Here is a 26,504-nt window from a genome sequence, read left to right on the forward strand (position 1 = left end):
AGCGTTAAAACTTTTGTGCGATATTTCAAGACTTTTTCAAGTTTGGTGGATGGAAACTCACGTACTTGCAATAAATCCCATGACAAGTTCATCTCTCTATGTTATTGACATCATTACCCTGAAGATATAAATGTTTAAATAGTGTCATGAATATATACTTTAACTTTAACTTTAAAAAAAAAAATAAGAAAAGGTGGACACTGTAGTTTTTCACTCAAAGGAGTAAATGCTGAATTTGTCTGGGAGTATTTCCAGATGTGGGTTAGTACACTCTCATTGCACAAGGGAGTATTTACAGTGGGACTGAGTCAAAATTGCAGCAGCTGCTTTCATTGTAATGAAGGAGCATGTCAGCTAGTGCAATTATGAAGCTCATTTATGTGTTTTTAATTGTTCTTGGATAACAATGGCACGACAGAGGAATAAGTTATCAGGCTTTGAATATACAAGCAGTACTTGTTAGTAAGATCAATTCATTGTTGATTTTGTTATTTTTATGCGATTTGTTAACAATAAAAACAGAGCATCGTGAGGTTTAAATAGTTACCCTTCAATATCCATAGAGTCACATAAACAATTGTCCGCATTTGATTTACAAATTTGATTTTTGAAAACTGTCTTAGTGAGACAGAAAGGCCACTATAATAGTCTAAGCTACCACAACCAGCCAAAGTGGAACTGAGGACATTGACGTAAAATTTTGCATTCCATTTACTTTTTTGACAGAAGCTATGGACCTAAACCCAATTTCAGCACAGGGAAACTGGACCCACTTAGAGCTACCTGCTTTCACAATACTTTTTCATGCTAAATCTTCATGCATCAAGTGCTTTTAAAATCTACATCATGTGGGGTAAATGGCCAAGAACCTTTAGTCCCCGACAGTCTGCTCTTAAGTGCTGATCTTACAATACTGGCTAGTCAGAGTAGTAGGCTTAGCTGAGCCATTGCGCCTCTGCATGATGTGGAAAGTAAAAAGGCTGTCGTCTGGCCTTAGGAGCACTTCACAAAGCCCAAAGCAGTGTGAGCTGCTGCAGCACAAGTGACAGACACACACAGGGGGTCAATGGCTTGTGTGTGTGTGTGTGTGTGGATGTACTGTGTACATGTGTGTTGCTGTATAGGTGCACGTGTGTTTGCGTGTGCCTATGCATGTGTGTTTATATGTGTTATGTGTATGTGGGAGTGTGCTGGGTGAGGGGAGGCCTATTAAAAAGCTGCCTGAGGAGAGGGCTTTCAGTTGGGAATCTATGGGGGGCAGAAAGGATGGCAGGGCCATTGTGTGTCAGAGTTCCATCCTGAGAGCTGGAATTAGAGCCTTTCTCCTCTGCTCGGCTGGAAGACTCTGTACCACCACCGACCCCGTGTTTAATTAGAGCAGCTCTAGAGAGACAGCCGAGAGAGAAGAAGAGAGGGACGAACATGAGTGATGAGGATGAGAAAGAGACAAATGAAAGGAAAAACATAATCATTGGGGGAAAAGAAGAGGGGGAAGAGAAAGAAACTGGATTCACACAGTTTGGCAACGCTGCACTAGTCTGATTGGAAGTGTAATGAGGTGAATGATAACAACATGATGCGAAATATGATAAAGGTTAGCCCAGGTGGTGTCAGGAGAATCTCTGCAGCATGCCACTGATTTGAAACAGCAGCTAATATGCCTATCTTTCACCGGCTGCATTCGACTTTCAGTTCAATTAGCCTCCACCCTTTCAGGATTGCTCACATAAACAATGTCGAGGAGTGCGTGATATGCCTTTGTGGAGGTTATAGTCCAATCAAATTAGGTAAACAAACATTAATGGATGATAATGAATGTGAGCATTATCTCCAAATAGAGTGGCCATTAATATTGATGATTGTTTTCATCCTGATGCATTACAAACCAAAGCAGCATTAATATTTGTCAAAGCAAATGAGTGCGAAAATGTACATTTATCAGCGATTGGATAACTAAATGGATAGATGGCGGAGATACACAGGCTATTGTCTCCGCTGCTGATGATCTATCCGTTTAGGCTTGTAAGGTTCATTTATGTTAAATGGGTTGATTGTTATGGGAGGTAAACAATGTGTCAAGCTTAATTCCAAAACAGCTCATTCTGCTTAACAGTTAATGCCATTAAGGTCTGCTGGTAAAATGGTTTGTCTTTGAAGGAGCCGCCTGTTTGTTCACTGACAGTGCGATCAAAAGGGCCGGCCAACTGAAAAGGCAGATAACACTGAATGTCAGTGTAAACACCGTTGTTAGTTTGTAGTGCATGCGTGCATGCGTGCATGCGTGCATGCGTGCGTGCATGCGTGCGTGCATGCGTGCGTGCATGCGTGTGTGTGTGTGTGTGTGTGTGTGTATGCCTATAAAATCCCCAACTGATGAAGAAAAAAAGGTTTAGTGAGACTCCTGTATCATAACACTGTAAAGTAATTAAAAGGAAAAAAGGGGCCTATCATGGGACATCACAGGACTGGGTCTAAAGTACACACACACTCCCCTAGCGTGAGGTGTGTGTTGACCCTGGCTATATAAGGGCTTTCTCTCTCCAGTGTGTCTTAATCCTGCTGTCTGCTGAGGTTCCACGTGATTAGTCTGATCATTCACTTCTGACAGGCCCATTTCTTAAGCATTTCTTGACAGACACACACACACACACACACACACACACACACACAAAGGAAACACACATGATGCATCACACATACAGACAATCTGACAACAATCTCAAAGGGCTGAGGAGAATGGTGTGTTGGCCGAGTCACTCACAAGGAAAATATCCCATCATAGCCTGCAGTTATCAGTGTCACACATCACTTCACATGGCCAGTTGCAAACACTGGCTCATTTAATGTGAGGTGCACACACACACACACACACACACACACACATACACACACACACAATTAGCTGATCAACATATATAAATCTCCCAGGAAAAGGTTTCCACACCAAAATATGCATAATGAACCCACGTATATTCTCCTAGGGGATTTCACCGCAGAGAGATGGAGAGGTATGAACTCAGGAGGCAAGAAACAAATGCAAATGTGAGGTACAATTGTGGGATACAAGCTAGGTTTCCCATACAATGCCTGAACAGTATTGTCCTTCACCTGCTGAGATCTAAAGCAGTAATCAAGAGGCGTGGAGAGCCATGGCGACTATTTCTGTGCGGGGGACCTTGCTGACTTTGACTGGCTCCCTCAGGCTGCAGATAAGAGTCTCTGTGTGTGTGTGTGTGTGTGTGTGTACCTATCCAACAGTGGACCTCCTTGTTGTTACACACTCATCAGCAGTGGACCGAGGAGCCAAAAGGGGACATTCTGGAGGAACCTCTGATTAATTTATTTTAATTTTAGTCAAGGTGGGACCTGCAGGTGTTTCTGTGTTGAAGTTCATACTCAGCACTGCCTCCAGAGGCTGGAGCAGGGATTTTAACAACTCATTCACGTTTATGGGCACTCCTGCACAGTGTGAGTGGCTTGCAGCCCCAGGCAGGCTTTCAGACTACAGGGGGATATTTAACAGACTGCAAACTGAAGGAACCAGTCACCTTGAGCACTTGTTTTCTTTTCTTTTTTTTTAAATCAAACTTTTGTGACTGTCCTAAATGGTCTAATGCTTCACACTGCATGAAAATGAAAGAAAGCAGGGAGATAAAAAAAAATATTTTAGAATCTAATGAGACAAAAAACAATGAGAATACATTTAGGAATAAAGAGTTAATTTCTTTTCATTTAAATTAATAACTCAAAACAACACTAACATTTAGTTGAACTTTAGCTTTTAATAGAACATTTTTAAGGCCCAACAAAATTCATGTAGCCAGTTTTCACAAGCATTGTATTTCAGTTGTGCATAGTGCAAGCCCAAGCCTGTGTCGGAAATGGTGGTGTGTATAATTATTATGTACATGGTAAAATTATACAGCACTATACACTTACCAAACTCTTCAACTTCCATATTGCATCAAATTAGCAGCTCATGGTTTTTGCACCACAGAGCCCCCTTCTATCATCTCACTGGTGGTCAGGAGTGGCCCACAGACCCCTCCGGCACCCTCTGCAGCAGGATTAATTTTGATGTTCTAGATACTGGAAATGGGCAGTATTCAAACCAGACATTACACTAGAGTTGCCTTATGGCTACGAACAACCCCACCACACCACTAATTCTCCTTCATACTGGAAAGTTCTCTCTCAGCATCTTTCAGTCTTCATTTTGGGAGTTGAACTTCATAGCCTCATAAGGATCTAACTCACGACCTCAAATCTTCCAAGCAGTCTTCTAACGCCATGGGCTATTTGGTCAGCAAGTTGGTCCTTATTTCCTACAGCCTTTGAATGCTTACTTTGGGTGCTGGGCTTCAAAATTCACTACAGTGCTTGAAGAGCGAATCCAAGGCCTCAAAATTCCCGAGTAGTGTATGCACACTGCATGGCAAATGCTGGCCCAAGTCTGCATCAGCAGTGGGTGGTGTGTTTTTCTATACAGTAAAGCGGCCTGCACTGGCACCACACTGTGCCTCCACACTGCCGCCGGCCAAACCCAGGATACTTTACTGTAAGGAGAAACAGGGAAAACACAGAAAGGAGAATGGTTAAGCAAAAACAACCACAAGGTAAAACTGAAATCAGTTGCCAATGGTGAAAACCTGCTTTTGCAGTGTTCGTTAAATTGAATGTTCACTGAGTTTTTTGAAGCCTTCACTTTGGGTAACCTACTGAACATCAAAGTCCACTAAGGGGTATCAAACCCACATCCTCAGAACTTCAAAGCAGTCCTCTGACATACTAGCCTATTCAGTCAGAGACACTTGAGTCTATCACCCTGAGCTTGTTGTAAAAAAGACACTTGAGCAATATTTGTTGGAACCGTTAAATGTTTGCCTTCAGTGATGAAAAGGTTCAGCAAAGTTGTGGTCCTCTTACATTATGAGCTACTCAACCAGACACACTTGCATGTCATTTAGAACTTTTGACTTTTTCTCTTGGACATTGGATTTCAATATCAAAATGATCATATACCCTCGAGCTCAAAACGTCTCAATAAGCCTCAATCTCTTTGGTCTAGTTGGTCAGGAACATTTAAGCAGCAACTTTTGTGTCCATCCTTTGGAAGTCTGACTTTAAATTTTCTAATTTATTGACGATTGAACCCACAATCTCATAATTTCAAAACAGCCATCTAACATTCTGAGTCATTTGGTTAGACACTTATGATACACTACGTATTAGGGCCTTAAGGAGTCTTCATTAAAAGTCAAACCTAAGAACTTACAAGCACTTCCTTTTGACTCTTTCCTTTAGTTGCTGTCCGAAGGAATAGTTGGGGCCAGCTTTGGCAGGACGTGGTGGCCATGCAGCAAGGCACTGGAGTAACAGGACCATTCAGAAATTTTGAGGTTGTGGGTTTGATTCTCAGGCAACATGTTGTGCCGCACCCAGAGGAAATTCAAAAGTTTTAAGAAGGTTTTCTAATCCCTACGAGGTGTATTGAATTTTGAAGTGCAATGGAAATAGTAATTTTCAAGTCCAGCACCCAAAGTTAAAGTACTAATGTTCTTTGAAATAAGGGTCGGCTGTCTGACCAAATACCTCATGGTTTCAAAGGACTACTTGGATGATTTGAGGTCGTGTCTTTGAACCTTGTGAAGCCCAGTGAATTTTAAAGTCCAGTGTTCAATGGAAAGAGTCAAAATCTGTAAGAAACAGAGCTCAGGTGTTTCTGTTCAAACAGCAGTGGGAGTAAGAATAAGCTGGAGTTCTGATGTCTTGAGATCACTCTGCAGGCTCTGCAGTGAATTTTGAAGTTCATCACCCAAAGTAAATATTCAAAGGGTTCAAGGGAATAAGGGTCAGTTGTCTGCCCGAATAGCTGGTGATGTTAGAAGACTGCTTGGTAGATCTGAGGATGTGAGTTCAAACATTGTGAGGCTCAGTGATTTTGAAAAGTCCAAAGCCTAAATTGGAGACTGAGAGAGAAGCTCCCAGTGCGAAGGCAACTTGTTGGTGGGTTTGCGAACAATCATAATGTGCCAGTAGTGCAGTGTTTGGTTCGAATCCTACCCATTGTCGGTACCATACAGTTTTGCTCTTACGGTATACTATGAAAAAAGGCATTAAAAAACAGTGTGTGTGTGTGTGTGTGTGTATCCATGCATGGAGGTGAAAGAACTGTATCCCCCCCTCCTCTGTTAAATGATCTATCTTTCTCTCTCCCTGTTGGTCCCCTTGTCATTGATCTTGTATTCCAAACAGTTCCTCGAAGACCAACCTGCTGTTAGAGCTGTTGCTGTAGTCGAGGTTGATTTAGTTGCACTCGCCATGCCTGAACTCGGTGGGACCATTCTGCTCAGTGGCTGTAAATTACATTTATTTATAGGGTGGATCAAGAGAGGGAGGAAAATGTGTGGGTAAGGGAGTTTTATCTGTGTTCATGTTGTCCATGTCCATACCAAGTTGGTAAAAGCTTTCTAATAAGGCACCCTTTACACCAGGTTGAAACTAATGACATTGTTAATGGTTAACTTACTAATGCTTTATCGATCAGTTACAAGCCATTAGTGGAATAACTTTAGGTTTTGCCAGGTAGTGAAAACTTTTGGCTGATGTTAACGTCCTTATCCATGACAATATGTACTTATAGCTATCACTGATCCCCTTCACATGTCGATAAGATAACTATGTAGCTGGAGCTTGCAGCCAGTTAGCTTAGCTTAGCATAAAGACTAGAAAAACGGACATACAGCTAACTTGGTGCTGGCCAACTGTAACAAAGTCCACCTATCACCTCCATCTCTAAAGCTCACTAATTAATATGTTATATTTAATGTGTTTAATTTGTACACAAACCAAAGTGTAAAAATGACAATTTTCAGGGATTGTGTTCTGGACTGTTTCTTGGCTGGTGGCAGAAACATCCAGGAGACTCAGCTACTTGCTGCAAACTGCTCAGATTTTCTTCTTCCATTCACAGTCAGTGAGGTCACTGTGCTCATGGGAACACTCAAAGCTTTAGAAATGGTTTTATACCCTCGCCCTGATCTAAGCCTGACCACAATTTTATCATGGAGGTCAGTGTGAATTGTGGAACCTTACACTCACAGGTGTGTGCCTTTCTAAACTACTGTATGTCCAATCAATTCATCTCATCAGGATAATTAAAGCAAACAGGAAGCCCCTGACCACAGAGGTGCCACAGCAAAGGCTCTCAATACTTTTGTAAATGGGAGATTTGAGTTTGTGATTTGTAATAAATTTGCAAAACGTTTTAGAATTAGATTTTATTTATTTAGCGTCAAATCATAAGAGAAATTATCTCAGGGCACTTTTCATATAGAGCAGGTTTGGACCTTACTCATGTTTTCACGTTGTCATTGTGGGTTATTGAGCGTGGATTGATGGGACAAAAATGTCTGTTTTATTTTCTTGAAATTAAATCTACAACACAATCAAGGGGTCTGAATACTTTCTGAAGTCACTGTGTATAAAAGGTTCCTTATTAGAAAACCGTGCCACTCCCTCTGACACCAGGCAAAAATGACATTCTTCATAAACCACAAATCCCTGCTAGACCACATATGAAACTCTCGCAAAGAGCTGTGGTTGTAGTCTGGAGAAGGTGAACACAAACAAACTTTGTCAAGTGATTCCCTCTTTCTCTCTCATTGGCGTAACAATCCTCTTCCAGCCTGAGGCCAAGATCTTCTTTGTTTATGTCATGGTACACGGTCCTCTAGATGACCCTACCTGAAGGCAGGGATTCATATCTTTCTCCTAGCTCTAGCTCCACATCCCTCCCCCTGCCCAGGCCTCAGCTCAGCCACAGATCCAGTTGCTTGGACAAAGGAAGCTTCACTAGGATGTAACTCATGCCTGCACATATAGAAAGTAAGGACAAAGGCTGCTTTTCTCCTCCAGCAACAACAACACCTTTTGTGTTCCCTCACAAAAGCAAATACATTGTATTTGCCAGAAAGAACTAAAAGAGTTACAAACAGCCTGAATATTAAGTACAATTAGACACAAAGACAATACATAAGAAATAACATATGGAAAAACAACAAGTTAGTTATTTATTACATAAATTTAATTAGTGGCTGCAGATGCATCCATCCAGAATGGCTTAGGGGGAGTTGAAGATACTTAAACAAACTAAGGCCCCCACCCACTGCTCCTGATGTTGTGATCACAGTGTAAAATTAAGAGTGTGGTGTCCCTGGATCATTCAATCAGTAACTTTAGTTTCCTGGCTGACACTTATCTGATTGTCATGTGATTTCTAGTGTGTATAAAGTGGAATTACACAATACACTGTAAATGTTAAGGTCACAAGGGACCAGTATGATGACAATGTTGTTTCCCTAAACAAAATAGGGATGTGGGCAAAACACAGAAAGATACTAAATGATTCTACTCAATGATTCTACTCAATGATCACGTTCCAGCTACAACTGTGTGTGTTGTTAAAATAAAGGGTTTGCAGTATGAATTTGCAGCTTTTCACAAACAGAAGATCTAGAGAGGTAACATGGTCAAAAGTCTATCTGTTGATCTGAATTTTTATGCACACCAACTGCTTCATAGCAATTAAACATACCCTGTTCAACAGAATGCCAGAATTAAATGTGAAAATGTGAGAAAAGGTTTTGTGTAAATAAATGTACAGTATGTCGTGATATGGAGAAGTCAACACACACACTCAACCCTGGATTAGATTGTGAGCGAGGGTATGAATGGTGATCCTATACATGTGATTGTTCCTAACATCAGCTACAGTGGAGACAGCCCGCTCCAGAGAATGTCTGATTTGTATTCGGCATGTCAGTCTTCTTAACATCTAGATTGTCATTTTGTGCTGACTTGTCCTTTAGATTTAACCAGTGCTGCAGCCTCCCTCCATTCCTCTGCCATTACTGTATCCTCCTCCCCCTTCTCTCTCCCTTTCCCATCCGCTTTCTGTGTTATTTCACAACAAGGAGGCATCTGCTGTATTACTGTAACATATGCCAGAGGACATAACCTACTCTGGCATGGTCACTTGGTACTTCGGTACCTTTAAATTAGTCAATAGTAGTTGTAATATCTACAGTTAAATTCTGCCCCTTTACACACAGATTAAAGATTAAATGAGTCTGCTCTTTACTATCCAAAATAATGCAAAAACCTGGATTCTATTGTTCACATCAAACTCTTATTTATGGAAATAATTCTTATTTATTCTTTTGTTCATTTTATATTTAAGAACCCATGATCTAACAATATTACATAGATGGAAATCAAAAATATTGACAGGTTCATGCTTAAAGAAGAATAACACTAACTGTATCAAATATATTCCAGTTTTAGCGACTATTTCTTTAATAATGCAAATGAAGTTGAGCGATGTCCTAGCTCTGATCCTTGTTGTACAAAAACTAGGACAAACCAGTGATTTTTATTGGTGAACCAAATGGCAGCCACAGCTTGTGGACAAACTGTGTAGGGAAGCCCAGGCAGGCCTGTGACAGATGGTCAGAGTGAACTGGTAACTGTTGACAATGTGTGCTGCGTCCATGAAAACACATTCAGCACAGCGGCACAGAAAGAGACAGAAAAGAAGCTGAAGCCTCTGTTGTGTCACTTTGGACACATACAGTACGAACCCGCGATGGATGGAGACAAACACAGACGCTAACAAGACAAGCAGGGACACAGCAGCCTCTCCCTTACATCACCAGCCTAACATAGACGTCGGCCCCTCCGTCCCCCAGGTAAGGCCCCTTCTGCTTTTCTCTTTGTCCTGCTAGCTCTTTGCATTTAAGCAAATGGGTCATTAATTAATCGCCGCGGGCAACACGACACACAAGCAGGAGTTAATCAGACAGGATGGATGGACTGCTGGGAGAGAGCGCGACGCATAAACACACTTACAAAATCTCACACACACACACACACACACACAAGCACGAACACATGGACACTTTCACCAACTATTGACATTTCTGAAAAGTGAGCCTCCAGCAAGATGAGCATGAATAAAATCACAGAAAATGGCTGGAGTTGATGAAAAGCAGCTTGATCATTGATTCATGTTGTCAAACTGTGCTGAGTGGCATTTTCTTCAAGGAGGAAACTTTGGTTGAAACCTTGCCTCAGGCCATCAACATTCGGAGTGAGACAAGAGGATATTCTTTCCAGTTGTGTGATGGTATACAGTGCAATCGTCGAATCCAAAGACTGCTGACAAATCATTTTCATGAAGTATATACAGATAGGGCTATTGACAGGAAAACCACACAAGATTCACGCGGACTGGATTTATACTGAGCAAATTGGTTTGACAAGTACAGGGCTGGTCCCAGAGAGGTGCAGGCTTAGTGCTGAGACATCACTCTCGAGACAGAGGATGATTGTGAATGTTATGTTTGTCAGACCTTTTTTTCTTTAAAGATGCATTTCTCTGGAGGCACTCAGAGCTTTTTTTTCTTTTTTTTTTATCTTTCTCTGGTTCTCCTCCTTTCTTTCTCTTTTATGTGTGTGTGTGTGTGTGTTTTGGTTCAGTAGATATGTTGTGGTAGGACTGAGGTAATAACATGCACAAATGTTGGGAATGTTTGGAATCTAAAAAGATCTAATTTGTCTCACACCACACAGCAGGAAGAGCAAAAACAAAAGAGGCAACAATTATTATCACTATCAATTACGACTAAACCTAAGTAGGGATGCAACTAATGATTATATTATTAAGTTCTCTGCTCAATTTCTTTTCTCAGCGAATCATTTCGTCAGAAAATAGGGAGAAACGCATTTACTATTTCCCAGAGCTGATAGGAAAGCAGCAAATCTTCACATTTAAAAAGCTGGAACCTGCAAATACTTAAAAAAATTACCCATATGGGAAATCAATTATCGAAGTAGTTGCTGATTAACATTCTGTCTATCAGCAAATCAATTAACCAACTAATTGTTTCTGCTCTATGAGCTATTATTAACCTTCCGTCACCACAGCAACACATCCTACAATTCCTACAGAATATCATGCAGTGGTCTCTCTTGATTCCTCAGCTTGTTATCATAGTGTTGTCTTAATGTTTCTCCAGTAGATGGCAGACCTTTAATAACTGCAGCCCATCTGGCAGCTAAGCCAAACCAAATTCAGCACTTAAAATGAATTATACATTAAAACTGGTTACATGAAAAAAAAAAGAAAAAAAAGATGAAAGGCATATAGTTTTTTCCACCTATTGTACAGTCTCTTGAAGCAAAGATAACCATGTGACATCACTTCCTTCCCCTGCCTCTTTCCCACTCGGAGGGAAAGAGGCGTTTCATCCTCGGACATCCTCTCTTTTCCTCTAACCACACACGCCAACCTGCCTGGCCTTTTGCTGCCCGTCAGCAGGAAAAAGCGAGCAGCGGAGGATGAGCCAGCCACTGTGTCAGAGGACAGGACAGGACGGGGCAGTAACGACAATGACACAGGATGAGGGTTGTTTTGTCCAGTGCTATCAGCACTATCTGATCTGCCAGAGGGACACCAGGAGGAAGGAAGGAAGGGCTGACAACACCAGACAGAAGCTGGGAGTCTCACCGGGACAAACCTGAGACACTCCCGCTGTGGTGGTAATATTACTGTCTCTATATGCAAAACATGTTTAGTAGACTTTTCCTGATTAGATAAAACTGGCAGCAAACACTCCTGCATGCTGCTGCAGTGAAACTACTCAGCCAGATATGAGCCACTTGAGCCATCAGTGAAACACCAACAAATTTTTTAGACATGGACATAAACTGATTTGCCAAAAGACATAAACCCTTCAGGGAAGAAAGAGCGTTGTGACTGGCATTCTCAATATTTGCACTGAGCCAATGAGACGCTTAAGATATGGAGTGGGGGATTTTATTCATTTCATTTCTCATATATACCGTATAAAGGGGCTTGTGATCTAATAGTCTATGTAAGCACTAAGAGAGAGAAAAAAAGAAAGAAAGAAATGTTTTATGTTGTACTTACAACATTGACTAATGGATTCATTTGTGTCTTACTGCACTTTCGTAATCAAATTTCCCTCCTTCATTAAGATAATTACTCAAAGAGTCTGGAACAAGAGAGCCTGAGAGAAGACCAACTACTGTAATTTAATTAGGAAGACTTTATTTTTGCTCTATTTTGCTCTGCTGAAGCTGCACTGCAGAGACGGACGGATGGACGGACGGACGGACGGACGGACAGATAGATAGATAGATAGATAGATAGATAGATAGATAGATAGATAGATAGATAGATAGATAGATAGATAGATAGATAGATAGAGAACTCTTCAACTGAGCCATTAAAGTAAATGGCCCAGTGAAGTACTCTATTTCATTATGGTGGAATTTATTACTCTGTACTTTCCACTCAAGCAAGAAATTGCCCTGGTACCTGAAGACCAAAAATTAAAAGATGGGACTGGCTTGTTGAGTTTTACCTTTGTTGGGAATGAATTCAAATCCATTGCAAGTAGCAATTTTCTCCACCAGGTGGTGGTGCAGGGCTATTATAAACATTCATAGGGACAAACTGAGACACAGCAAGGAAAATGGGCCTTCAGCCTGAACTTAAAACAATGTGTTCTTGTTTATTTAACCAGAAACATAGCCCTGCTTCCTTCTTTCTTTCTTTCTTTTTTCAGTCACAGGCCTCCAGCCAGGTTTATTCGTTGGCATAGAAAACATGACATATTTACTGCGATTAGACTGTAGAAGAACAGATAAGCTCTCAGGCCACTACAGTAGTTAATTCCACTGTTTGATTTCTATCTGGAACTGAAGGTCAAGTGTGGTATGAGAGTACAGCCACTGACTAGTATGCCATTAAATGAAAACCTTCTGACTCAATTTTCCCTTTAACAACTGCAATAAATCAGAGGAGCCCCACCGCTGAGCAGAGTGTGCTTCTAACCCAGGGCTTGCCAGTTGTTCCCAGCCTGGCCAGTTAGTTTGGTATTGATTCTCTGTCTTGCTGCGATACCACTATAACCATCTGACCTGTGAATGCCGAGGTCACAGCTCTGGCTCTGAAATCCAGTACACGCTGGTATCAGAGAGGAGAGGGAACACCATGAAGGAAAGACTCGGCTCACCCTCTGGGCACTGGAGTGTAGTGCTTTCACTAAAAACTTCTGCCCTCAGCTCATTCCCTGTTTGTCCTCTGTCCTTTAGCCCCTTCACCCTGACAACCCTCACCAAGACATAACATCTACCTCCACCCCATTCACACATACACAGACTTTTAAAAACTGGCTCTCATGGGCAACTTGTAGATTTTTTTGGGTTCTGAGATCAATGTAGATTATTGTATTGAGAAATATCCAATCCCTTCACCTCTTCAGGTCTGACAGAAAAGAAATAAATGAGAGGAAAAATCTGCTCACTCATGTCCACGTTAAATGGAACCTATACTCTAGAGAACAAGCCCATTTTACAGTGTATCAGCTGGTCATGATCTGACACGCCTTAAGTCCTGACTGATGCTGAAAACATCTTCAGGAGCGTCACAAAAATGAAAAAAAACGTCTTTCAATCTCATTCTAGACTTTTGATGTCCCGAGGCACAATTAAAGGATAATGAAAATAATATTTCCATTCCAATGGCATACGGCTACACATCCCTGCTTGCTCGGTCAGGCCCTTCTACTTGTGTGATGTGATGATTATCCAGCTCAAGCTCAGGGTGTGTGCAGATTGGCTCCCACCTGTGCAGAGGTAATTACAGTTTCACTCCTCTCCAACAGTCACTGGGAACAAGACCATAACTCTGAAAGTGAGACGCCACACATAGACCTGTCTGATACAGAGTTAACACTCCTGCACACTGACACACACATATTCTATACTATATTCCCCCTCCACACACACACACACACACATCCAGAAACACCATTCTTACAGACACATATGCTCATAAAGTTTGCCTCATTTTGAGGGATTTATTGCATTCTAATAAGCATCAATGTGATTTAATACAGCAAGTAATATTCATTTTTTCAGAATAATTTAAGACTCCTGGAATCTGTAAAACAGTTGTGAAAATGATTGAATATAGAAAAATATATTAAGTACCATTAGCAGTATATCCCCACCAGCAAACAAAGGAAGCTATTTAGCTTTATCATTTACTGAGGGACACACTTAATGTTGGAATTGAAAGAATCTTAAAAATGTTTCCATAATTTACAGAAGTGAGAGTTCGCAGGTCGAGCACAGGGATTGAATAAACATTCAGAAATAATTCAAAGGAAAAATCTGGAAGACCTGTTTAAAAATATCAATTGGTACTTGTAAATGAAAATCAACTATACATATATTATGTATTATGTATTATATATACATATATATATAAGAACTCTATGATTGATGAATCAATCTCAATATATATATCATTTCAAAAAAACCAGAACCCATAATTTTCACCTATCCAATAGTCAAGATAACAGTTTTAGAGGCATATCATCTACAGTTCCTATGACATTTACTGCAATGTTATAATTCTGTGGGATTTTCTGTTTCTCAAAAATAGCTATATATATAGCTATAGCCTAGACAATAAATTATAAAGGACTTGAAAATTCCTATGTGGTAACATGTTCCCTTAAACCATGTTTCTTAAGAGTCCCATCCCCTCAGGTGATGTTATGAAGTCATCATAGTTCAATGTGTGTCATGCTGCATTTCTAGTCAAGGGTGTGTTCATAATGGTGTGTTTGTAAATCCAGCTAGACAACCTGATGATCAAAATAGAAAAACATAGTCCAATTTTTTTAAAAATGAATTAAGACAAATAAATGACAATAGCTAATTGTGAGGTACTGTGAGCAATGCAAACTAACAAGCCTTTTGTTGGAGGAAAAATTGCCCTTGAATTCAAACAGATATTCAAATGATTTGCCTCACTTCCTCCCTAACCAGTGTGCTCACTATGCAAAACAGAAACTTGACACTGGCAGTACTCCATGACTGCTGTGTTTTTTGAATCTATTCTAGCCAACCAAAGGTAACTTCATGAACACACCCAATAGTTTCCAATAATTACATACTTGCACCAAGATAGACACAAAGAAAATGCGATGGCATCCAAACTAATTACACAAGGTCCTTTTTTTTTTTTAAATGTATTTTAGTGTGTTTGCATTACAAGATGAACAGTGTCTCTCCTGTTGGAAGATTACAGTCTGATTCCATTGTGCTGGTTCAATGTATCCAAGTAAAAGATGTTATTTCAACCAGGGATTTGACTGTGTCCTGGTTAGTTGCTGTTTTGCTTCTGTTGCTGTTGTTCATCCTCTCGCAGCCTGCGAGTCTCCCTCATAGGCCCTGTTGTCATAGAGATGCTGATGTCTCTCTGGGTCAGGGCTCGCTGGGTCGGTCAGTGGGACTTCGTAAAGGGTGTCTCCTCCTGCCACTGTGATCACAGTGACATCTGGTGGTGAATTGGCAGAAATGCTCTCTTTTGTCTCTTCCTCAACTCCCAGTGCTTTTAGGATGTCGCACTTGCACATGGGGCAGGTCCTCCTCTCCAGCAGCCAGGGCTCGATGCAGGCTTTATGGAAGATGTGGTCACATGTGAGCACTGTGACCACTTCGCCTGCCTTGTAGGATTCAATACACACGGCACACATATGGAAGTCGGAAGTAGTTTCCTCATCCTCTCTCTTCAGTGTGCGTACATGTAGGCGCTTAATTGCCCTCTTAGCCTCCGTTTTCAGCCTCCTCTCAGACCGCCTGTGAATGCTCAGGCTGTAGAGACGATTTGCAGAGATAAACACAAAGTAGGCGATTGAGGCTGCTGTCACAATGAAGAAGGCGATGGACAGGAAGTAAAGCCAGTAGGTGTCCATCCAGGGTCCATGAGGGCTGCCTGGTTCAATAAGCATCTGCACATCTGTCCCATTCTTCACCAACTTGACAATCTCCATGCCCTGAGTGTTGCCAATCATGATAGCCACAATACCAGCTGCATCTGAGTGTGCCATGTGAGTGGTGCTGTTGCCACTGCCATCTACATTATACACCACCACACCAGCTGCTCCTTGACGTTTGGCAGCATTGATCTTCTCACTAAAGGTACAGTTGCCCCTTTTCACCAGGGCTATCCAGCGCGGTGAGCTGGAATTACGGTTGTACACAGGATCCGGGCCGCAGCCTTTGGGGTCTCCCTGGGGAAGTGTAACAATGCCTGTGGTTTTCTCCACGGGAGAGTTACGACCAAACACCCCACACTCACAATATTTGTCCACAGTCTCATTGTTGTTAACATAGCCTATTTCCACCACGGCTGTCCAAAATAACAAGGCAGCTGAACACCGAGCAAGCCCTGACAGAAACAGCAAAAGCAGCAGACAGTGTTGTGTCGTCTTACCCATGGCAACACTCTTCTTAAAACAACAGGAAACCCTCTGTTAGCGTCTTTAGCTCCTTTAAAACTCCTTTGTTAGTCCCAGTTCCTGGTTTGTTCCAGCCACAGCGATCTGAACACAGCTACGGTGTCACCCAACCTCCTGTCTAGAGTAATCTGATATGAGCCTTTGGTAACATAACACGAGCTATGCGTCAGCCACTCACCTCTTGTTATCTTCCTGAACCTTGAACACTGAGCGCTCCTTGCAGAGGGCAGGGTGCTGGTATTCAACAAGTTGAAGTACACAAAACACACAGACCTGTGCTGTTTCCAGAGGCAAGGAACAACATATGAGAAGGCAAGACGCGATAAGCAAATGATAAGGATAATTTTGTGGACATAGGTCAGTAACACTCAGCAGTCCTGTGAAACTAATAAAAGCTGCTGACTTTTCCTCATGTAACAATGACTAAAAGGAACTACACCAGTTTTTCTGGTTCAACTTGTTTCCTTCCCCTATTTCTGTGTTGTGATAAGCAAACTGACAAGTATTACTTCTCTGGCTTGTGCTTACTCACTCTGAAGGACAAATACTGTCTGCTTCTAACACCCATTTTAACAAACATAGAGACACATTATAAATGTGTCCTGTAAATCTCAAAGGGCTTGCACAGAATCATAATAAAGGTTTTCCCCGTGTTTGGATACTTGGAAAGTATTTAAAGAGCTTTATTCCACACAGCTAACATACCAGTGACAACTGAGCTGGAACAGAGCATTGTCAAGTTTCCATTGTATCTTCTTACACACAAGTGAAAGCGCGCACACACACACACACACACACACACGTACACTGAGAGGGACACAGAGGCTTCCAATGACTAATGAGATGGAGGGGTTTCTCGCCAAGCTGCTATTTTACCTTAGTTCTCCCACACACACACACACATACACACACACAAACACACATTGCAGTACACGGGCCTTTGCAGAATGTGCTATTGAATAATGTATCTCAGTGAGGACAAAGATCTGTAAATAAAAGAGAGCCTGGTATTTATTTTCAGTATGGCTGCAGCTCAGTTCTTGATAACAGGGACAATGGTGCTGCTATGACCATTAGACTCCTGAAATAACCACACAGCAGAAACTAAACTCAAACTAAACTTATTAATACCATATTAACTAAAGAAGGAAAATGCTTTATTTTTCTCTATTAAAAAAATATTCTGTGGTGTGAATTTAGGAATCACATTTACAAGATATCCTCTCAGCCTTTCTGCTCCAATAGCGACACCTACTGGCTTGTCAAAGAGAATAAACTGCTGCACTAACCGGAAGTCACCTGAGTCACTCAGAAATCCAGTCCTCAACACTGTAAACACTGAATAACAGCTGATACAACACCTGATATAAATATATAATGAAAAATTATTCTTTAAAATTATTATTGTTATTTCAGTAGTTTCCATATTGTATGTGTTATTAAGAAATAACAACCACATATACAATAAAAAACAAAAAAATACCACTAAAGTTCAAAGAGTTCACAACTAAATGAATAACTAAGAGCTCATTAAATAAATAATCTTATACAGGTCAATTTATGTTATGGCCACAAAATTGTAAAATAATCTGATACATATTTCTTAAAAAATTTAGCTCAAAAGTCATGTGCTCCACTTAGTAATGAAAATTGGTATTATGAAATAAAATGGTCGTGGGGGGAAAAAGTGTTGTACAATAAAGAAAAATGATATTTTGAAATAAAAACTGCTGGAATTAGATTAAAAAATGACCTGCAATAAACCCTGTTATTGTAAAAAGAAGCAAGATGAAATAGCATTTCATAAATCTGTGCTGGGCTTTAATAATATATGAGATTATTTAAAAATGTCCTATTGCATATTTTTGTGAGACTTTATCCATTATTATTATTTCTTTCATAAAGGCTGATTTACTTGTTTAATATTAGCCTACACACTTGGATCATGACATACAGGATGGTCACACACAGCTACATATTTCCTTCATGTCAAAAAGTAAAGTCAAACTACAAGATCACTCACAAGACAAATCACAGAAGCAGTCTAATTATACCACACAGGGGCGCCACTTACTCACTGGTGTGTATTATTTGACAGCGGAAAAACACTGTTTTTACTCATCATGTCTATATCATCCATCACAACAAGAGACGCAAGTGCAGCCTCGTTTGAATGATGTGCCGATTCTACTGATTGAATCAAAACGCCAAGTAGCTTTTATGAGGAATTCATTATTCTCTTAAAGAAATCTTAAAGAAATCATCTTCAGTGTTTCGCATTCATGTAACTTACTTCATTTTAGTTCAGGGCCACTGAAAAAAGTTAAGGAAAGTAACTAGCTCACCACAGGTCTGTCTCTGTCCATCTGCTCAGTGTCTCCTAAACGCGTAGCTGTCTTCAAGTGGGCTCATGTCCGCTGGTCTGGGGATTTGGGGGAAACTTGGGGCATGTCCAAACAAGCCCAACACCCTGCCATTCTGCACACACACGCGCGTGGCACGCATGCACGTACGCACGTTTTCTGTCATCTGTTCTTAGATGCTTAATAAGTGTTGTAATGTATGTGTGTGTGTGTGTGTGTTATAGCCTTTGGTTTGAATAGTCACTACAACTAAGTTTCAGTCGCACATTGTTATCGATGTTATATCACTGTGTTTGTTATAAACAGTGTCCAAACTTTTTACTGGTACTGTACAATTAAAATATATTGAGAGAGAGAGAGACTTTACCCTTTCTTATAAATATTTACAGACGAGTGATTTTTTTTTTTACATATCTGTTACCACTTTTAAAGTTGCGGTAGAAATGTTTAAAGGTGGGCTTCTTGTGAATTACACCCCTGATGCCCCTCAGGCTGGAGGCTGTTCAAGTCGACTGGAATGACTCGCAACTCGTGACCCCCCAGTCTTTGTAGCGCCAGACCTTAAAAGATGCTTTCTCTCCCAATAATCTCCCTCTTTGCAGCCTGTAGTCGTAGTGTAGCGTTAGGTGCAGCGTTTGCAAGCAGCTTCAGCCCACATTTAATCTTTGAAAGCTTGATAGAGTAGAGAGACATATGACTCCTTGGAATAATTTGCCAATTTCGCCCTATTGACTCAAATGACCATGAATAAGGCTGCTCCCCTGCAGAGAAAGAAGAGAAAAGATTTTATACCTTACTTTTTGGGATTTGTAATATTTTTGTATTGCACAGTCCATCTTGTGTCATTTACAGCTAACACAGCTCGGGAAACCCACTCCGCCAGGGTGCGCCGGGCTCTTGGTAAGAAAATCATGTGTGTGTGTTATTTGACTTGCTTTATGGTGTCTGTATTATTCTAATCTATTGATTGTGTCATTCTGAATGTCACGGCTCGTTTTCTTGTTATTTAAAACATCACTTGTGGTTCAGCAGCTGTGACAGTGTTTGCTCTGTATTGGCATGAACCTACCGTGTAACTGCAATTAAGACTCGAACCTCCAGCGACAGGGTGGCTGTTTGGGGTCACAGATTTTTTAGCAATGATGACCACTAAGCAGTGTGTGTGTGTGTGTGTGTGTGTGTGTGTGTGTGTGTGTGTGTGTGTGTGTGTGCTGCTGTTTCAGAGAATGAGACAGAATGCATCTCACCACAGTCCTCCGAGTTTCCTGAGGGCTTCTTCACGGTGCAGGAGAGGAAGGATGGGGGGCTCGTCATTTATTTTATGCTTATTTTCTACATGCTTTTGGCTGTCGCCATAGTCTGCGACGATTACTTTCTGCCATCTTTAGAAGTGATCAGTGAACGTAAGTGACGTGAAACATCTTGTATGTGTACAATATAGAGGCCTCTGTGTTTTAAAGGGTGAGGGGTCGGTCATTGTATCACTGCACTAACTGTACTGTAGGCCGAATGTACGATGGGAATAATGCGGATTTATAGCCTTTAATTCTCACTTTTTCACATAATATAATATAGTTACAATGGTGTATAGCTATATTTAATATGATCAATTAAAGATAAAAGTTCAGTTGCAATTTGGAAGCCAACTGTAGTGGTTTTATTTTGGGGACATTTATGGAATAAAAGATTTTTGAAAGCAATTGAATTGAATTGAATTGAATTGAATTGAAAGCAATTTCACAACAGCCACAGACATTGTTTGGAGAAACTTTAAGGGACTCTTTAGGACAGCTCAATATGTGGACAGATTGTCTAAATGTGTAAGTCCATACATATAATATACTATGTAGAATATTTAATGGTTTGAACAGATTTTTAGTTAAGTAATATAACATTAAACTTAACCAGAGCTTCAACCAATACTTATTTTCATCATTGATTAATCTGTCTATTTTTTTCTTTAATGAATCAATTAATCAGTTAGCCTATGAAATGTCTACAAAAGACTTGTTTTGTCTGATCAACAGTTCAAACCTAAAATATATTCTGTTAAACATGATATAAAACAGAAAAGCAGAAAGTCTTCAAATATTAGAGGCTGAAACAAGCAAATATTTAGTATATTTGCTTGTTTAAATGATCTATTATCAAAACTGTTGCTGATTAATTTTTCTACAATTGACCAATTGATAATTTGAATCATTATTAAACTGTATACCTAACAAATAAAATTATAGGAGGTGGGGATATATAACATTTATGCAGTATAATGCAATTCCATACATTAGAGAAAGCCCAACAATAAATAGTTATTGTTGATTTGTCATTCTTGAGGTTGTAGTTTATGGTGTTGTTAACCTGGATCCCTTATCATCAAGTTTTCTTGTTGTTTTGTGTGTGCCATATAAATGATCATGTCTTCCTGGTGTCTCTTGCGTCTCTCTCAGGTCTGGGACTGTCTCAGGATGTAGCAGGAGCCACATTCATGGCAGCTGGGAGTTCTGCACCAGAACTGGTCACAGCCTTTCTGGGTAAACATGCAGTGATATAACAATGATTACAACCAGCAATGTCGATGATGACACCAGCATCATCATCACTGTCACTGTGTCCCTTTCCAACCCAATGAGCTGTGACTTCACCACCATATGGGAACAGGGAGGGACTGTGGCCTTTGATTAGGACATTTTTCCTCTCAGCACATTGATTCTTTTTCACACTGTCCCTGTCCTCAAAGCTAAGATGTGCTCTTCATGTGTGTTGTGTGTAAGGTGTGTTTGTGACAAAGGGAGACATTGGGGTCAGCACCATCGTGGGATCAGCAGTCTACAACCTGCTGGGAATCTGTGCTGCATGTGGACTCTTGGCCCCTATGGTACATTGTCACAATATTCAGACAACAATTACAGCAGCACAATTACTGGGTCAGAGCGGAAGAAACACTGTGTATATTGCGTTGTACAAGCTGTAAAACATTTATTTTTGTTTCCTTTAACAGGCAGGACATCTCACCTGTTGGCCACTGTTCAGGGACTGCCTGGCATATGGCATCAGTGTTTCTGCTGTTATTGCCATCATCTCTGATAACAAGGTTTACTGGTGAGTGTGTTTGTATATTTGTGTACCTTGGCTCAACATCAGGATATGGTTTATACGATCTTCAAACCATACACCACTTGCATGTGCAAGGTGGCTGTAAAAGACAGCGTCAGATATTATTGTCTTGTGACACTGAGAACAACAAATAGATGTCAAAACAACTGTATTGTACAGTACTGTGACTCATTTATTGTACTGATAGTACTTAGCAATAAAAGTCCCTCAATAAAAAAAAAAAAAAACATATCAAAACAAAACTGGAATGTAAAGTAACCAAAGATGACTAAAAGCAACTTGCTGGTGTGAGAAAAGACACCTAATGACTGAAACAAGCTGATACATAAACAAGGGACAAGAACAAGAGACTTTTTTTTTTTAAAGAAAAAAAAGAAAAAGATCAGTAAAATAGTCTACTTAAAGGAGATATCTGTTAGCTAGTGGCACACAGCAAACATTAGCATTAACGGCTATTTACTAGCTTTACCAAGTTCAGCATCAAAGTTAGTTCCTTTACTCACTCAAAGCTGTCTCTTAGCAACGCAAATGTCGATTCTTGTCTCTATCACATCTTTTCTTTTACTGAAGTTAGCATGCTAACCAGCTAGCCCCGGCCTGTCTCTTCACTTTCCGACAGCGACTAACTGTAGCCTCCAATCTGCCCTCAAGACGTAGCTCTGCTCAGAGGGTGTAGTTTCTTATATTATAAAGACAACAATCGCCGAAGCTCTTGTCAAGTGACAATCAACACCACCCGCTCTCAGCAAGAAACCATATTCAGCGGCAGAGAAAACATACAAATGACCCTTTTAATCCATAGATTTTCATCATTTAAAATATATTTTAAAAATCTAAAAGCAAGGTCTTGTAAATTAGGTTTTGCCAGAGCAACCGTATTCCACAGCCCACTTCAAGAAATGGATCTGAGGTCCAAGGTTCTGTACCAGGTCACATGACACCTGAGCAAGTTCCATATGCTGAAGTAGGCCAAGGGATTTTGGTCAAAAGCTCCAGGAAAAGTTTAGCAAGTGACCTTGCTTTTAGAATATTTACCACTATATCTGTCCCAGAGGGCAGGAATTAATCATAATGCCCAAACTGTATGTTTTGCTTACAGGTACGACGCCGCCTCGCTGCTGCTGGTCTATGGCGTCTACATAGTGGTTCTGTGCTTTGACCTTCGCATCAGTGAGTTTGTCCTGAGGAAGCTGAGCCCTTGCTGCACCTGTCTGGGTAAAGGGTCTGGGGAGAAGACTGAGACACAGCCGCTGATGGGCTGGAATGACGACACCAGTCTGCGAATCCACAGTCGCTCCAGAACAGACAGCGGCATCTTCCAGGACGACTCAGGATACTCTCATCTGTCTCTCAGCCTGCATGGCCTCAATGAGATTCCTGAAGGTAAATCACACTTCTTAGTGATACAAGTGCACGGATTTTGACGATTTTACACACGGCGTTTCTATGACCCCTTGGTGATGATGTAACTCACATTTACTCATAACATGTTTGTCTGCTTGCGTCCTAACAGAGCATAAAAGTGTGTTTGCTGTGCCAGAGAGCGACCTGAAACGTATCCTCTGGGTTCTGTCTCTGCCCATCATCACTCTACTTTTCCTGACCATCCCTGACTGCAGGAGAAGGTTCTGGAAGAAATGGTTCATGATAACCTTCCTCATGTCAGCTGTCTGGATCTCAGGTTTCACATATCTGCTGGTGTGGATGGTCACTGTTGTTGGTGAGATCATTGTTTTAACTTTTCAGTTCTGTGATGAGCTTGTGTCAAATCTGTACATTTCCTTAGTCTTTTCAGTCGCTTCTAGTTGCAGGTGTAAATCAGCCCATCACTGACTGGGCTGTAGAGCCCTTGTTGATCACAAGTGTTTGAAACTTGTGAGAAAAATGTCTGATTTGCAGAGTAGAATCACATGTTGGTCTGCTGGCTAATTCCTGAGATGCCATTGTCCTGGAAAGTTTAGAGGGGGGTTATTGTAGCTCCAGTGGGCCATGTGTCTACCCAGCCACAGCAGGATTACAGCTCGCTTTCCCCCCTGAGGAAACACAGTCATGTGAGCAGTGGGTGTACATACAGAAATACCCACAAGCACGGGTCCAAGAGCAGATATCCCATCTACAGGAGAGATGTAAACTATATAACTGACCTAGGATCAGGCTCATAGCTCAACTTCATCATGTGATGGTGGTAGTTCCACTCAAGTATAATGAGATTATTATCCAGTAGTCTTATGAAAGAGCAGGCATGTGACCCAACAGGTACAACTCATAACATACAGTATGTGATTGAGAATGTTTCCCTGTGGCTCTGTTCTGTACACTACTGTCACACTGTGCACTTCAGAGACAGTTAGCTCAAATGAATGAGTTAATATTTGGCTGACTTAATGAGAATGATTTTTCCCACCACAGTGGCCTCCAGTCAGAGTCACAGCTACCACTGAGCACACAGGATCATGCTCTTTAATATTTCTTTTTTTGGGGGAGTGTATCATGCCATGAAAAGGAGCTTACATTCAGGGATTACACACGTTAGGCCTGTTGGGTTTAGTATGGCTCACTCTAATATTTTTAGACTTCATTTGACAAAAAAAAAAAATATGATTAAAATGAAAGGAATTAAGTATTCTAGGAATTACATGGCACCAGCACATAATGTAGGAGAAAACATTGTCAGTACATGTAATTGAACTGTTAAATAATAATTTAAATGTAAATGATTAAGTTAGTGGCTAATTGAAATTTTCTTGAGTGGGCAGGGGAATGCTAGGGGAATTTGGTCTTATGATCTCAGTATGTTGAAAATCCTGGCTACAGCCTTCAGCGGTGACCTATTAACCCTATAGCCATCGTTCCAATCAGCTGCTGTTCTCTCCCCATCTTGATGTTGCCGGAGGAGGGCGGGTCTGATTTTGTGTTGGTATTATCTCGACACAGGTGAGACCCTTGGCATTCCTGATACAGTAATGGGACTCACTCTGCTTGCTGCTGGAACCAGTATACCTGACACCGTAGCCAGTGTGATGGTGGCCAGAGAAGGTAAATGATCATGTCACCAACTACTATATCCTGCATGGACGTCTGAGACCCGTCAAAACAAAATGATTGATTCTAAAATCACTTCTTCATAAGCAACATCACTGATTCATTTCCAAAATAAAACTTGGATGTGGTAGCTGCTGAACACACTAGCCTTCTACCATGTACTGCTGAGCACTGAGCTCTTGCTGAAAGACATTTAAGTGGCAACTGTTGATTATACATTCACATTGTTAATAAGTTTTTTGATGAGCTATTTTAAAAATGAAAAGAACAAACTTAACTTGCTTTGAGATAACTTCTGGTCTAAATTGGCACTACAGAAATAAAATTGACGTAACTTAAATATATTCTGTGTGAATAGAGACTTACATCCAATACTGTGTGGAATATGTTTTCTGTTAAACAGGGAAAGCTGACATGGCCATGTCCAACATAGTGGGCTCTAATGTTTTCGACATGCTCTGCCTGGGTCTGCCCTGGTTCATCAAGACTGCCTTTGTGGATACCAACAACCCTGTAGAGGTCAACAGCACTGGACTGGTCTTCATTTCCTCCACACTCCTCCTTTCAATCATCTTCCTTTTCGTAGCCGTTCATGTTAACGGATGGAAACTCAACTGGAAGCTGGGAATTGTTTCTCTCTTCTGCTACATTCTCTTTGCCACTCTATCCATCCTGTATGAGTTGGGGATTATTGGGAATAACCCCATAAGACTGTGCAGTGACTGAAATCTGACCTCGCCAGGACTGAAGCCATATTTTCTGAGACTCCAACAATCCAAAAGCACAACAAAAATGTTAAGCCTATAAATCTTCAAATGTCAAGGCAAGGACGCATGGTCCCACTCACATGCTTTCAAAGATACTGTACCATGGGAAATGTGGGCTGGCCACGTCTCTGGAAAAGGATGATCTCTTTTAGCAATACATTTCACCAAAGGTGGAATTGTACAAAGGATCATTTTCTTGTGCCTGCTAAGATCCAGGCCAGACTGTTATCATACAATGAAGACCTGTTATCAAGATCTGAGATGTCTTCCGTCTTACTCAAGGCCCATAAATGGAAAATGTGCCGTCACAGAAGTGACTGCTGAGTTCAAATGAATTCAAAACTATCAAGTCAGTGTCAACAAATAAAAAGGTGTCAACTAAACACATTTGACCTTGTCCTTCTTTTTCAGTATGTGGGCGGAATTAACAAAAAAAGAGGCATCATCTAAACCTTCCTGATAAGCTTTTACGAGGACATTCTTATTGCCCACAATGAAGAATGGAGGAATGAGCCATAAATAGTGGAAGACAAACAAAAAAAACTTTCCACTCATCTTGTTACCTAAAATGATCAACTGATCAAACCCAAGCTTTGATCAGTTGTTCATAATTAATTCTGCAAAGGTTAAATGAACTTCAGACACTAGTTTACACTTAAAATAATGCCAATATAATAAAAAATGGCAACTCTATCCTACTGAAACTAAAACTACCACCCAATCTTTGAGCTCTGGGAACTTAAATATCTTTCTGTGATTAGTGTTGAAGACCATGCCTGATAAAATTCAATTCCACTCTCTTCTCACTTTATTCC

General features: G+C 40.7%; 2 protein-coding genes across 5 annotated transcripts; one reads left to right on the top strand and one right to left on the bottom strand.

Annotated features, from left to right (window-relative positions):
* Window positions 1-9,610: 9,610 nt before the first annotated feature.
* On the top strand, window positions 9,611-26,057 carry slc24a5 (solute carrier family 24 member 5). Of its 4 annotated transcripts, none has more exons than XM_022768290.1 (9): window positions 9,611-9,749; window positions 19,990-20,169; window positions 21,214-21,297; window positions 21,538-21,641; window positions 21,765-21,865; window positions 22,980-23,263; window positions 23,394-23,600; window positions 24,815-24,916; window positions 25,326-26,057. In XM_022768290.1, the coding sequence occupies exons 2-9, from the start codon at window positions 20,088-20,090 to the stop codon at window positions 25,646-25,648; spliced, it is 1,287 nt and encodes a 428-aa protein (XP_022624011.1). In that variant the 5' UTR covers window positions 9,611-9,749; window positions 19,990-20,087; the 3' UTR covers window positions 25,649-26,057. The 4 variants fall into 4 exon arrangements, with proteins under 4 accessions (XP_022624011.1, XP_022624012.1, XP_022624014.1 ...); XM_022768293.1 differs by lacking the exon at window positions 9,611-9,749 and adding an exon at window positions 11,588-11,601; XM_022768289.1 differs by lacking the exon at window positions 9,611-9,749 and adding an exon at window positions 19,381-19,666.
* On the bottom strand, window positions 13,921-16,802 carry LOC111238666 (RING finger protein 148-like). Its single transcript, XM_022768294.1, has one exon. It carries the CDS (start codon window positions 16,380-16,382, stop codon window positions 15,297-15,299), a length of 1,086 nt encoding a protein of 361 aa, XP_022624015.1. The 5' UTR covers window positions 16,383-16,802; the 3' UTR covers window positions 13,921-15,296.
* Window positions 26,058-26,504: the final 447 nt, after the last annotated feature.

Source organism: Seriola dumerili, unplaced genomic scaffold, assembly GCF_002260705.1.
Source record: "Seriola dumerili isolate Sdu_G_001 unplaced genomic scaffold, Sdu_1.0 BDQW01001449.1, whole genome shotgun sequence".
In the NCBI taxonomy this organism is placed as follows: Eukaryota; Metazoa; Chordata; class Actinopteri; order Carangiformes; family Carangidae; genus Seriola; species Seriola dumerili.